Source organism: Halictus rubicundus, chromosome 4 (assembly GCF_050948215.1).
Source record: "Halictus rubicundus isolate RS-2024b chromosome 4, iyHalRubi1_principal, whole genome shotgun sequence".
Classification (NCBI taxonomy): Eukaryota; Metazoa; Arthropoda; class Insecta; order Hymenoptera; family Halictidae; genus Halictus; species Halictus rubicundus.
Genome location: NC_135152.1, coordinates 4,723,518 through 4,738,980, shown reverse-complemented (window position 1 = coordinate 4,738,980; position 15,463 = coordinate 4,723,518). Strand labels below are relative to the sequence as shown.

Genomic DNA, 15,463 nt, shown 5'->3' with positions numbered 1-15,463 from the left:
CGTCAGGTATGCAACGGTATAAATGAAACGCGGGAAAATATGAGGAATATTTAAAGTATTGCCCCCCGCGAAGAGAAAAAAAAATTGAAAAAATGCATTCTTTGATTTCACAGGGTTTGTGGTAAAATATTGTTTAAACATTCTGGAAGTATAACAACTTACGCTGAAAGGATAGTCTAAATAATGTTTGATCGGTGAAAGCTTTGAATGTGTGGTGCGCGCACACAGGCTTGCCAAGCAGACGCTTATACGATCGGTAAAGTAGGACGCGGCAGAAGTTATCGACCCGTGTAGAGTCCACCGTCAGAGACTGTACTATACAGTACATGTACATGTACTGTACTATACGATGTGTACAATCCCACTGCACGATTGTTAATTATAAATTTGCAATGGACACCGCAAACTCTAGCCTCTCAAGAGGAAACTCAATTATAAAGATCAATAATCATAAAAGTATTTAAATTTTTGGCGGCAATTCGCTATGTTCAATAATAAATGGTGACAATAATATTCAAAATTATAAACAACCAAACAAATATTAAACGTTTTGTTCTACATCCATCTTACAATAGAGCCCATATATTTGTAGAAAAATTATATAAAATGTATTCTACGATGATGCAAAGCATAGTGCGCCAAAAAATCCCCCACTAGGGATCCCCTAGCAATAGGGGAAATCCGTTGAACGTTACCTGGTCCCAACCTAACCTGCCATTACTGCACCCTGCGAGGTTTCCCATAAACAAGGATAGAGTGACTACACGGTGGGACGGAAAGCAGCGCTGGAAACCGTGATGGTGGGGGAAGTCCAGGACAGAGAGCGGCCATGATGCTCCATGCGGCCAATCAGCGCGCCGCTTTGTCCCGTTACGGCGTAATGGCCGCGGGACACCGCCCAATGTAAAACTCAGCAGACGATACGCTTATTGGACACGAAGGCGTTAAAAGTTTTATTGCATGACTGACAGTTACACCTCGCATTCAGGACCCGCCGCGCTCCCCTATCCACCCAAAATCGTAAAAGATCTGTCGCAGCCCGCGGGAAACCCACCAACGACTCAGAATGCCCCCTGGACTACGCCCTATGAACTCGCGCCGCTTCATGTCGCCCGGGAACTCCATTTTCTCAATGTTTTTCTACCCTCCCGCCGCGCTTTCGACCGCGTGGCCGACGAATTTAAACCCACGCATCGTTCCAGCTTTTGAAATTTGAAAATATCCCGGGCATGGACCTCCATCTAGTCCACAAATGCGCGCAACTTTTTAAAAAATTAAAATATATTGCATCTTGATTTTAATTGAAACGAATGAACCCATGTCCCGCAAGAAGTTCATTTTTTAACGTAGTTCTATCCTCTACCCGTAGGTTTCGAATCTGAACCTATGAATTTCACTTTTAAATTTGAAAATCCGTTAGGCTTGATAAATCGAAATAAATCAAATTTATTGTACCCTGAATTTGATTAGGAACTCGTGTCGCCTGGGGATCCCATTTTTTGAATATTTTTTCTACCCTCCCGCTGTGCGGATTTAGACTTTAAATTTATTTATCTGACTTTGAAATTTGAATTTGAAAATCCCCTAGGTTCGCCCTCCAATTATTCCACAAATGCGCGCGTCTTTTCAAATAATTCAATTTCATTGTATTTTCATCTTGATTCAAACAATGTTCGCGTTCAGCGAAGTAACAGTGGATAAAGGCGCGCGTTTTGAATTTACAGAAAGGGGTTAATGGCCTTTGATGTGGCCTTTGATTTTGAAATTTTAATTAGAAAATTCCTTCTCTGTAACTAGCTTCTATTTCATCTAATACTTTACTGTTTAGCAAATATGTCCAATATGTTTGTCTCAAACTTGACTGGTTTCATTAGAGATGCACTAAGAGGTCTGAGAACCTAGGGAATGCATCTGTAGATGAATGATAGCATGGGTTTTGAAAGTGAACGCGCGATTAGCATGTTGCGGTTGTGGAATTTTAACTAGGAAATTCTTTGCGCGTTTTTCTTCGTCTCCTTATGCAATCACTATTTGTAGAAAGGAGTCTTCTTTTTTGGTTGTAGCTCAAATGTGAATCACTGTATCCGACCAAATTTATTGCCATAGCAGAAATTAGTCAGATTAATTGAAATTGCTTTAAAAACTCCCGAAGTTACGGGAATTTTACTGTTCCGCGGCGAAATAAATTGAGCGGGCTATCGACTATCGTTCGAAGTTTGATTCTAACGATATCTGTCTAACTGTCCGAATCGCAATAACAGTGAGTTCAATTAACGAGCTCACGGTGGGGCAATAAAATACACACCTAAAAAAAATATCTATCTAATCGTACCCCACAATCAAGCATCCGTTTAATATCGTTTTGTAATAATTAATTTCTATAGTGGCGATCAGATCGAATGGACGTGATTACCCGCGATACAATCGGGGAACGTCCACGCTACTAATTACTCCAATCTTAATTGTCTTCCGTCGTTGTACCGTTACGAAACCAATTTCACTTATTGAAACAAATATTTTTCTCGCGTATCGAGTCGACCACTCTTTACGACACTTACCATTTTTTTCAAACATACCAGGGAAAGAGGTAGCAAATACGTTCTAACAAAAATAAATATGCACGACGACGTGCTCCAATTAACATTGAATAAACGTCTCGTATAAATACAGAATCAATTCCTTCTTAAACGCTGTGCTATCTAATCGTGAACATATCTCGGTATTGTAAGCAAATTCATTTTGGATCTAATGAAATTCGGCTGGGAATATTTAAACGAATTTCCCCATGAACGTTCAACCGTTTTGTTTTCTAGTAAAGCTTTAATAAAGTATGATATTAATTAGCAAACCTGAACCGCGGCAAATCGTTTACAAATTGCGAAAGAAATTTATTCACCAATTACCAGGCTACGGGTTTTATGCATTCATGGTGAACATGGGTGGAAGAAAGACAAAACAGTGAAAACATTAGCAGAATTTAGAACCATTGTTATACTATTTTCAACACGTTGGACCTATTCAGATAGGAAATATATTTTTATTTGGTTTTTAATATACAGAAAAATTCAGAGTCTAAGAAAAATTATACAAGTTTTAGCAATCTCGCACCGAATCGTTCCACCGCATAAAAGCCATATTCTCCTCGAGTAATTATACAAGAAGCAGTGAACAATAATGGACATCCCTCGTGATCGGAGTATTTTGTGATTTCAAAGGAAACAAGGCGTTCTCCAAAAAGATGAACCTACTCAATTGTAATTCCAGAGAAAGATAACACTTCCGGTATATTTATTCACTAAAATGACAATAAAGAAGAAGCAATCTCTCAAGTTTTACTAAAAGAAGATCACCAATCCTCTAAGCGACGTCGTGCACCCTCTAAGAACACTAGCGTGATCGCGAGGCATTACGCGATTAAAAGGTCAACGTATGTAAAGCAGTGTACTCACCCCTGCGATCGATGAACTCCGATTTCTCAGTGGACACTGCACTCGATCACGGTTGGCACGCGATCGTCTAACAATAGAACACTCACGCGCAACGATCTCCGAGAGATCACAGTCCTCGTCCAGTACCCTCATTAACCAGTAATGGCGATGATCGTCGAACGCCGCCATCGATGACTTTTCAGGCTAGGTCAAGGACGACCGTCAGCTGCCATTTTTCCCTCATCCTCCCGCCGAAGGGCAATCGAATCGTTGCGATCATTCACTTCATCCTCCATTTTAACTCAGCTTCCTGTCGAACTAGCTGCAAATGGACTCATCGAATGCAACCACTTTCGCAACACGAGTTACTTCCTGAGCAAGGTTCCGCACAAATGGTAGGACAGGTCCTTTTTCTACGAGGTCGTCCACTCTTATCTCTCGCGTTTGCATCGACCGCCTGTCCGCGTCGCTGCGTTAGAATATTTGCGTCACTCGATGCACTGAACATTCACATGTTATCTCCTCATCTGCATCTCCCGGCGTCCTTCGCTGCGTTCTCCTTAACAGCGTGCTTGCAGCGTAGTCTGCACTCTCACCCCCCGGGCCACGAAGAACAAGACGAATTTTAGGCGATCAGGAACTTCGAGAGCCGCGTCAGGGTGCAGAAAATAAATAAACACTGGTCCCAACTCGACGTTGGGTCTCCGCCGACCACCATAATTATTTACAAGTCGCAACCCCGGAATAGGCGGAAGCCGGGAGGAGCGCGGAATAGTGGTCGGGGAGACCATGTGCTCCGCGAGCCTCACGAACATAACTGCGCTTGCGCCCCTTCCCTATGTCTGACCCCTGCGAACGTCACACGAGAGAGCTCTTCCGAGAGCTGCTTTCCCCCCTTTGCGTCTCTCTCCTTTGGTCCTCGCGTCCTGTGCCCTGCGCCGGCTAACAGGAGATGGATATCCCGTCGAGCGAACTGTTGCAGAGCTACCGTGTCGTCCGCCATCCTGCCGGGTATCCTGGGAAGGGCGGAATAGGGGGATGAGGTCGATAAGGTACACCCACTGAACGAGTCCTACTGCTGGAAAACACCGACTGCCAACTGGAACCATCGCTGGACCACTGCCAGCTCTAATTGACGCCGTAACACTGACTTCTCTCCGCTGCCACTTCTTCGAGTTCGCTCCCTCGGTCCTCTTCATCGTGGCGCGAGGCAATCGTTCGATTGGGTCAAGCTGGCACAATTGGCTCGATGGCGATTCGATTAGTTCCATCAAGCTCTCTCACCAACACACCCTTTGTTTATTAGCAGATTGTTAACCCTTCTGTCGTTCAGACTGGCGTGGGATTCGAGGGGAAGGGGGCTAGGTGTTGTTGTGCCAGCGTGACTGGTGGATGATTAAAAGCTGCATAAACTGATCAGTTTAGTTCATGTATTGCGAGGGCAAGGTATTATTGTGGAAGGGTGATGGCGGACTCTGTCAAGTAAAACCACACTTAGGGGGTAAATTGATCAGTTTAGTTCAAGTATTAAGAAAGCATGGTTTTATTGTGGAAGGATGATGTCAAGTAAAACTACGTTTAGGAGGTACATTGATCGCTTTAGTGAAGATGGCTAGGTAGTGCAATGGAAGCATGATGGCGGACTCTGTCACGTGAAACTCAAAGAGTGCCTCTAAGCACAGTTAAATAGAAAAAAAACTATCCCAGTTTCTTGATTAGCTAAACAATCACATACATCGATTACTGAGTGACAAAAACAGGAGCAATGCCTTAAGAATGAATTTGAAGGATTACAAATAGAATGACGTATGTAGGTAGGACTACCTTGCACAAGTTTGCAACACTGAACGTAACACTAAACAGATCAAACTGGCACATGTCCTTGCTGATCGAATATCACGATTATTGAAGTACTGAATCGCACAAAATCTAAAACTCCTAGCTCCTAGAAGACAAAGTCTACCGTTCACTTCCGAGTGTCCATTCACGCCCAGTATTAACCAACAACAGTCCCGGATCCCAAGAACGAGGGGTTAACCACCCTCCTCCATCGCAAACCCGGACCCTGGTCACGCAAAGGTCGATTAACGAAGGACACACCACCGCACTAGGTTTTCTTCTTCTTCTTCTGGTCTTCAGCGCAGTTAGGGGATGTCCGATCGGGGGTGGCTTATCGCGTCGACTGATCGGTGGTTTTCGGGTTGCGGTTGATCGAAGCCGCGAACAACACACGGCCACTGATGCGACTTCTTCTTCTGGTCGACCCTTCCACTGCGCTCCGGAGGCGCATCCCGTTGCACCCGATGCACCCCCTTTTACGCACTTGCTCCGGTCTCTCTGCTGCCGGCGTACTTCCTTCCAGGTATACCCATGCGCACTGCACGAAAAACGAAAGAGAGCCAGACCGTCGCCGAAGAAGGTGAAGCTTATTCGTGTATCGAACATTCGCGTCACGTTTGCTGCCTGCCTGCCTGGCCGGCTTCGTACGCGAACCCGACGGTCACAGGCACGAAAGGTTACGAACCAATGGCGGCGAATGGGCGTACACGTGACGCCGCTCTTTTTTCCGACCGGTCCGAATATCCTCGATTTTTCCATGGGTCCGGGATCAATTGGATTTCGATGGGCGACCAGTCAGCTGCAACGACGTTCTAGTTTCTAGGTCCTTCCTGACTGTTCGCTCGAGATAAATTAGGGAGAACCACGTGACACCGCTTTTTAAGCGAGACCAGTCGAACGTTAGGGTCCCCGATTTTCCCAAGGGACGATGATCAATTAGATGACTGACCGGTCAGCTGCAACGACGTCCTAGTTTCTAGGTTCTTTTTTTTTTAAGCGTGACTAGTCGAACGTTAGGGTTCCCGATTTGTCCAAGGGACGATGATCAATTAGACGACTGATCGGTCAGCTGCAGCGACAGCCTATTTTCTAGTTTCCGTTTAGTTATTTTTTTAGCTGTCGACTCGAGCTAAATTAGCAAATTCGCGAAACCAAGGGACAAGCACGTGTGCGCCGTCTCGGAATTCCTATGCGTTTGATAGAAATTTATCGTTCCGCACGTTCACTGGGTTGCCGGATGCTGCTTTGCTAGATTCGCAACGCAGCCACAGGCTAATTCTGATTTGCGACGAGGGAGAAGGAGATCAGCCGTTTCTGCAGTGTCTGCAGCTCCGCGGAGTAATCCCTTAATGAACTGGTTCTATTTGGTACCGGAGTGCACGGACTCAATGCCCGCTGCTACAATTAGGTTGGCTGGTGAGTTAAAATTGGCTACGGTTCGGTCGTCGAGGTTTCTGTATGTTATAGTGCTTGGGCTTTATTGTTCGGCGTGTTTGGTTGCTCGTTGGAGACTTCATGTTGGAACGTGTGTTTGTTAAATGTTTTTGAGAACCTGGCTGTTGAGGAGAACTATCTTTCAGTGAAAAGAATGGTACTACGTCTTGAAGCTGCAAAAGCAAAAATTAAAAAAGCCGTAATATCGTCGATGCTCGAGATTTTAGTTTTGGTTACTGAATGTAATATTCTGGTATTTGGTTATTCTAATGAGCCAAAAATCTTTCCCTCTTGCTACTAGGAATTTTCTGACAACGTCTGGTATTTATGACAAGAAGAAATGATTCTGATGATTTGTAAGAAAAAAAAGATTCTTTGGATTTTGAACAAGTCTTTTGGAGCAGCTTGACATTCTCTTGATTACGCTAAGGGTGGAGCTTCCGGTGTATTTCTGTTGGCTTAAAAATACAGAAACTCGGTCGGCAATAATTCCATTTATTTTTCGAAACAGCCTCAACTCCTTGGACCGGATTTGTGATCTGTTTTCTCCGGGGTTCCGTGAACCGCTTCTGTTTTGTCTCCAGCGATCTAATTTCGTTAAGAAACGAATATTTTGCGTTCTTGCGTAACCCCGATTACCCTGGAAGAATTGATGCTCTTCTTCAATCCGTGTTACGAGAAACTTTATTACGACCAGAGAATGTTTGTAACGGCGAATATACGTTATAGAACGCGAGCAAAAAATAGTAGAATGAAGATATTTCGATGTTCTTAAGAGAGAGATTGTACCGGTATGTCGTTCTAGGTTTATGTAATCGAATAATCTTCGTCGAAATTATACAATTTCATTTTCACAGAAAAAAGCGGTATGTTCCAGTATAAATGGAAATTGTATTCGGGATTGCAAATTCGCTGTGCATTTGCATTCTCGATCGCTTGGAAAAAAGCTCGAAGAAGGTCTCGAACGCGTTCGACAGTCCACTAATTTAAATAATGTTCGTATGACGCAAAATATGGGAAGAAAGCGACAGCGTGCACTCGAATAACGTTGAAAAACGCGGTTCCATGTCAGCGCGAGACGGGAGACTGATTTATTAGTCTCGTAATCAATGCGCGTTGTTAATTCAGTCAAAATTAATTCGCAATCTCTCGCAAAACCATTTGCGACAACGTTCTGCTGTGATTCACTGAACCAAACAAATATGTTGTCCATCGCGTTCTGCGTTCTAAAATCGTCTGCGCATTGAAAACACATTCTACGTCTTAAAATAACATTCTGCGCTCTATTATCGCGTTCCATGTTTGACGAAATAATGAGAAACCTTTAGAAGACTTTTCCCAAAATTTTGTTACTAATAAGTTCAAAATATCTATTGATCATTGACTGCGGACCACTATTGTTGCTCTAAGCGTCGCACGAATATAATAAATCTTCAACGAAGCGTCTCCCGATACCTTATTATTAACAATTTCTCAATCTGAATGCTGGATATACTACGCATGACATTAATGCATCAAAGCGACTCTTATTTGCATTTCTGTCCCATGGTTATTGACTTTAGATCACTGTTTCTTCTAGGATCACAGAAAAATAATAAATCCTCGAGAGTGCATTTCCTGATATTCTGTTGCCAATATTATTAAGGTAAATCTCATTTTCATTTTTAATATCCTTTGATCACTGATTTTGAAGTACTATAGTTGTTCCAGCATTTCCCCCAAGGGCCACGAGAAAACTCTGCGTCATCATTCGAATAAAAAGAACGAAACTAACCGGAAGTTGAATAAGACATTTCTCCGGGGCCTGGAAATCTACGAGTCTCTGTTCGAGAACGAACCGGGAGAGAATCTTAGAAACTTTTCGAACGGCTCCGCTCGGCAATGAAATGGCCCCCCGGGCGAAAAAGTGCTCCTCGATTCAGAGGAAGAGGGAGGGGCGGGAGGGGGGGGGGGGCAAGCCCCCGGGAGAGGAAAGAGAGAATGTCGTCTCGTAAAACCGGTGATTTGCATACGATGTAAATTACACGATAAGAGCATAAAATCCTGATTGCTTCATACGCGTTATAAACCTGTTGTCATGCACGATCTTCGATGCAAATCGTTGCACGTTATTACCGTCGATATCTTCAGGACCGGGGATAGTACACGCCTCCATTGTTACTTTGTCCGGCGAGCAACGCGAACCGAAACGTTTTAGCGAACGGAAAGCCAGACGGCGGTCTTAAAAACTAGCAATTTAAGCGCGTTACTCCCGATCACGATAAGAAAGCCTCGCCTCCTCGGCCGCGCAATCCGCTCGGCGAACCGAGCACGCTTAGCTTTTCGTATGGAGAAATGTTTCCTTTCTTGCTCCCCGATCTCGAGGCGATTCAAACGTTCGAGAACGTAGAAACGAAGGTTTCAAGCCAATTTTTCGAGCACGAAGTATGCGTTCCTTGGCCGCCATCTTTCTTGCCTGAATTTTGTTCTTTAGGACACTTTCGGCAAGAATTCTCGTGCTCTCTTCGTGTCTCTAGGTTTTAAAATGATTGAAATTGTTGGAAACACAATTATTTTAGTTCAGTCTTTATTTTCGATTTATATCTGTGTTGTTTCAACTTCGAACGCCATGTTTGTTGCATGAATTTCGTTCCTAGGACAATTTAATAAAGAATTCTTGTTCCTATTGCGTGTCTCTGAATTCTCCAGGTGATTGAAACAGTCAGAAATATTGAAATAATTATTTTATTTTTGTACTTGGAACATTTATACCAAGGACCTTGTTGTTAGTGAAATCATTGTTGTCGGAGAAGATTTGTAAACAAAAGCGAATAATATTGAACAACAAACAAAGGAGAGCGTACAACTCGTATTTAATCAGTACGCGACTCGCTGAACTTTGCTGTCGAGGAGATAACCCTAAGTTTAGTCTAAAAAACAGAAGAATGATAAGACCTATCAATCTGAAAGCTGTTGAGTATATTTGTTTATGTCCGGAGAAAGTGCACTCATACTTTGACTAAATAATTTCACAGCTGTACGAATCATTTCATGGATTTAAATAGGGGTTGAAAATACGTCTGTATCATCGCTATGATCTTTCACTGAAGAATGGATATAACCTTGCAACAGTGATTTCAATCGACTCCCATTTTTTATAAATATTCTGCACTAGAATACAATATAAACAATCGAATAAAATCATTTATTTCTCCCCTAAAGGAAAATATGAATTTTCGAACCTAGTTCCATGCTTTTATAAACCGTTCGAGGTCCAATAATCACAGTGCTGTGAATTAATTAATGGAAACCAATGTAACACACGTAAAACATGAAAAATAAATTTGTAAATAATCGCGAAAATATTTGAATAAAAAGTTCCTCGTAGCACCATTTTGTCTATGACTCCAATTTAGTAATTGTTAACTTAAAATCATCATTTTGAAAACACGAGACTCACTGAAGAGGACATTTCGTTAAACTTTCATCCACCGAGGTTGAAAAATGCCGAAAGCGAAACTACATGAAATTTCAACTATTTCAAAGAGTAATGTGACCTTTGAGAGCAAACTTTTCAAACATCTTCGCTCCAGACATCGTCGAGACATTCCAGATAGCACAGGCCCGTCAAGAATTCATAGAAAATGGAAAAGTGAAAGTTTAGGGCCGTTCGCATTGTCAGCGACGGAATTCGAGTCCTCGCAAGGATGACGGCGTACATAAAAACTCAGGTCGAAATCGAAAACATAACCTATTTTCACTTGGAGATTCTTGACGGCTGACGGACTTCGTATTTAGAAAAAAAAAGAGAAACTACCCCGAGCGGACGAAACGAGGGAGGCAAAAGAGAAAGCGTACGGTACCTGCTTGCATGGTTAGGCGAATGGTTAGGCCAATGTCGTCTCACGGGTTAGCGTGAAGATCGAAAATTATGTTTCCAAGGAAAGAATCTTCTCTCGGCTCTGTACAATTTTCTTTGACCGAAATTTCCAATTCCACTAAAACCACAAGGCCACAATTAATTATTTAAATTCCTACTGCTGAACTTTATCAATGCACCAATTGAAAGATCAAATACAAAACTGTGCCAGCGTAAACCAAATGTCTTCAGCACTTAACATATATGAATTTTGCAGTTATTTAAATTTTTATTTTCGAGAAAACTTATCTCTCAAAGGAAGAAATTAGCAAAACTTGCATTCTAGATTTACCAGTCATTTCAAACTCTAATTTCGAAGATTGCACAACGCCATTATCGTTAAAAATTGCGATAACATTAAGAGAGAATACAAGAATTATTCGGTTGTCTTTTTCTGAAGAAAAATATGCGAAATCTGCAGGAACAGGCTCGATTTCAGACGTAATGGCACCGTCAAGATAGCAGAACGAGGCCATTGGCCATTTCACGGTAAAAACACAATCTCGATAGATCTCGCTAGCCTGTCAAAAGCGTGGGATCAGAAACGTGTCCGATTGTTTCACGATCGGCGAGCAATTTAACGCGACTAAATGTCGCCACCGTTTAGCACCTCTCAGATTTACGCAGCATTCAAAGGAAAATGATGTGCCATTGTTTTAGCAGCGCGCACCTGGCTCGTTCCACGGTTTATCTAGATTTCTTTTCGCCGGGCGCAAACGAAACGGAGACGTTGATTTCCATACAAATTGGACAGTTACGATAATGCTCGGTGAATTACGCAGTCGAATTCGACGCGGCGGATTGGAACGGTGCCTGGTAGGTGTTGTTTATTACGAGTTGGCTGCTTTGGGACAGTTTCAAATTAGATTCATCCTCTGTTTCCGGTACAAAACGGCGATACCGAATCGCATAAATTTGCAATGTTTTCCTACCGACACGGGGTCCCGTTTATTTCACGTCGCACGCGTTGGTGGATTCGACTGTCTCGGCGAAAATAGATTTCTCACAAAAATGGAACATCCTACTGAAAAAAATTGTCAACTCTTCGAACGCGTGCACATTGACTTTTAACCCTTCCGCTCCTAACACCGGTGGCCACGAATTGACCCCTGGAAGTCAACGCCGGCTACACCTCCGCCGGCGGCGTCGCGAATGAGCCTTATAGGTCCCGTTCGAGCGAACCGCCGTAACGAAAGGGTTAACTGCCATTGAAAATTTTAAAACGCTCAGATTGTATTAACTTTCAGAGACTAAGTACGAAAAAGAGTATAAAAGACCGACATGAAACGTTCTTAATTTTAGAAAGTGAGAAAAAGGAACGATATCAGGCGTGTCCGGCAACATTTAGAGGTTTGCAACTTGTTAGTGTATCTAGCATCCGCAAGAAATGATTATCCCTAGCAAGAGCTTCTTCTGGGCCTAGCAACCGCGCACACAACTTCTCTGATAATTATCGAAGAGGAAGCACTAGAAGAAATCGAAACGAATCCAGCCTTAGAATCCACCAGCCAGACACCTGGCAAGCTGCACCAATGGGCTCCATCGTCTTAAAGGAGCAAGATCCGGTCTTATCTGCACCGGAGGCCCTAAACTCGTGACGCCTTCGAACCGTGCGATCATCCGAAGAGTATGATCGCCTGAAGAGCTCGCATACCATCCCCGACGTGCCGTCGTTCGTGGATTTTTCGGTCGCCGAAGCTGCGATTATTACGCGATTGGCGGCGATCTCCCGGAGTATCAACAGAGGCTCCAATCTGATCGGAATCGTCAGGACTCTCGGATCCAATGGGGGGAGGGGGGGGGATGAACAAACGATCCAGGGTGGGGGTCCCGGAGGAGGGGATGAAGGCATTGCCAAACATTTACGAGGAGACTACTTTGCATCCGGGGGTCGATAACGCGGTGATCCCGACCTGCGCGAGTATTTTCCTGCATAGGATCGCGAAACTGCACACGCAAGTCACATGGCGCATGGTCGCGATACACGGATCAGCCTGGAGCCGACTGGGCGTGGCCAACCGTCCGACGACCGTTCCGCCAATCGATAACCCGCTCTCCCCACCACTGGACGCATCGGTGCACCGCTCGCAGCCAGAAGAATCCACGGTTCCCCCTCGTGCATCTACCGGCGATGCTCTTTGCATGGATCTCTCTCCGCAACGCGAATAACGTTGCCTGCCCGCTGATTGAGTATTTGGGGGGTGCATTTGTTTATCCGGCGTACAGTACATGGACCCGCCGATTGCGATGTCCGCCGAGCTTCGAACGCGATTCGCATTGTTATGTTCGGTTATGTTCGTTTGTCTGAGAAGGAACGAAAATCTTGCTTATTGGTTTGTCCAGCTTCTTCGACAGGGTTCAGAGACGTTGGCAGCGATGCTAATTTAATTCTAGACGTGGTTGGATGTTCGTAAATTCAAGGGGTAGCTTGTCACAAGGGAGGAAGTGAAGGAAAAATTTAGAATAATGACTTCGAGATTCTTTCCAATTGTCTTGGGATATTGTATGAATGGCAGAATGGTTTACCTTCTTTGACAGGGTCAGTAGATGTTGGTAACAATGCTGGTTTTGTTCTAGGTACGGTAGCATGCTTCTAGTTTCAAGGGGTAGTTTGTTACAATGAGGAGAAGTGAAAGAGGAGGCTAGAGTGATGATTTCTAGGTTGTTTTTAATTGTTCTGAGGCTTGTAGGGGTGACAGAGAGGTCTGTCAAGGTTCACAGATGTTGGGAACATTGCTAGTTCTAGGTATGTTTGTCTGCATCTAGTTTCAAGGTGTATCTTGTCACAATGGGAAGAAAGAAGTTAGAATGATAATTTCTAGGTTTTTTCCAACTGTTTTTAGGATTGCATAAATTACAGCATGGTCTAGCTCCTTTGACAGGGTTGGAAAATAACCTAACCTACCCCTTAGAGCAAGAATACGTTCTTAAATGAAGAACGTGATAGAACGTTTCCAATTTCAATGGGTGACAGCGAGGGTAGAAAGACTATTGTATCGATTGTATGAATAACAGAATAGTTTCGCGTCTACGTCAGGCTTAAGGGAACGTTACCATCCCTAACCTACCCCTAAGAGTAAGAATGTATTCTTAAATGAAGAACAAAATAAATTATTCACACTTTCCAGGATAGGTCACAGCTGAATTAAGAACGAAGCTAGAACGAGGACTCCTTGTTCCTTTCTGACTGTTCTGCGAATGCTACGAATGACAATACACTCTACAGATAACATACGGCTGAAAAAAGTACTGTCAGCATTGCTAACCCATCCCTCGCACCACAAACGTTTTATCAAACGTCTCCAACACAGCAAACAGAACATTCCCAGCTTCCATGTGTACGTAAATGAACAATGAACGTGGAATCAAGCTTCCCAGAACCAGTATCCTATTCTAAAGATAGTGTGAGTGACGCACAGCTCGTTTCGCTGAATCAGAGATGAACCTAGACGAGCCTAAAGCTAGATGAAGTTAATTTAAACGAATCTGAACAAGAACCGCGCGCGGCGAAGACGGTTATGGTAACCGCGCGTCGCCAGCATGATCGTGGCAGCGATTTTGCAAACGCGTGATCGCAGAAGCGAGGATCGAGCGCGCAAAAGCGGGGTCGAGAGAGCGGTCGCAAGCTCGCGCACTATGAGATCGTGTTGGAAGGTAGCGCTTACCGTGAGGTAGGGCAGGCGAGATCCCTGTTGGCATCAGCGACGGCGTCGTCGTCGTCGTCGTCGACGGGCGTCGGGACGCTCACGCACTCACCAAGAGCATCACGCGACGGACCGACATGGTCCTGGGTTAGGCGAGTACCGGGTGGCAATCACGTGGCCGAGCAAAGACGTATACCAGGAAGGCCCGGGAACTTGGAGAACTTGGAGGCCGGCACAGAAGCACAAAGAAAGACGAAGCACGTTCGCGACCCCGGGAAAAATGAACTGTCAAACAACGACGATGGAGAGAAATAGACTTTCTCTCTCTCTCTCTCTTGCGAGACTCGAAAAGATTATTCTCTCCCCCTCTCTCTCTCTTTCTCTCAGGGATATATGCGATAGATGCAGCACGCGGATTGTACGCGAGATACGAAGGGCCTCGCGGAGACGATGATCGCGAGCGGTTCGCGAATCGGAGAGGGTTGGTTAGCCGCACAGCCCCGGGGGTTTCGGCGATCCCGACTAGCAAACCGAAAATACCGGCGAAATACTGGCAAACGCGATGTGCCAGCGGCCCGTACGTTCGACGCTCGCCGCGCTATACGCCTTCGGGTTTGCTATACTATAAGGTAGTAAGTGAGCGAGAGACCAAGCGGGACCCCTACCGGCGCAGCCGTACATCTTAGTATTATGGGCAACTCACATTGGAAGATACGCCATCAAGCATAGCCCTAGCGAGAACGCGAGAGCGAGCGAGCCAAGCCGAGCGATTGTAAAAGTTTTAGGGACACTTTGCGAACGCTCGCCCCCTCTCGCCCCTCTCGGTCCCTCTCTCGTCCCTCTCGGTCCTCCCTCTCTCTTCCCTCCCGCGTTACGACCACTCTCTCCTCTCTCTCTCTCTCTCTCTCTCTCTCTCTCTCACTCTCTGTTCTCCTCTCCGCGGAGCCGCGCCCCGGTTCTCTCACCCCGCCGACCAGAGCCGATCACAAATGTACGGCTCGCCCCCGAGCTAGAGGGAGACCCTACGCGAGAGCGACAGATCTCTCCCGAGAGAGAGAGAGAGAGAGAGAGAGAGAGAGAGAGAGAGAGAGAGAGAGAGAGAGATTGAGAAGAACGAAGAGAGAGATGGCAGAGAGAGAGAGAGAGAAACAGAGAGGGAGAGACTGTGTGCCCCCTTCGGAATCCCCTCCCCCGGGTCCCCCTTCTCCGACACGCCGAGG

At 44.9% G+C, this 15,463-nt stretch overlaps 1 protein-coding gene across 5 annotated transcripts in view; it reads right to left on the bottom strand.

Annotated features, from left to right (window-relative positions):
* The window catches only part of LOC143353252 (uncharacterized), a 336,944-nt gene extending 322,118 nt beyond the window's left edge, over positions 1-14,826 (bottom strand). For 2 of the 5 annotated variants that reach the window (XM_076786424.1, XM_076786425.1), the window contains exon 1: positions 14,265-14,826. In XM_076786424.1, the coding sequence (XP_076642539.1) occupies positions 14,265-14,298 (34 nt within the window). In that variant the 5' untranslated portion in view covers positions 14,299-14,826. Of the gene's footprint in view, positions 1-3,449; positions 5,849-14,264 lie in introns of those variants that run through there. The other 3 variants (XM_076786419.1, XM_076786422.1, XM_076786421.1) reach the window with 2 other exon arrangements.
* Between the last annotated feature and the right edge of the window lie 637 nt (positions 14,827-15,463).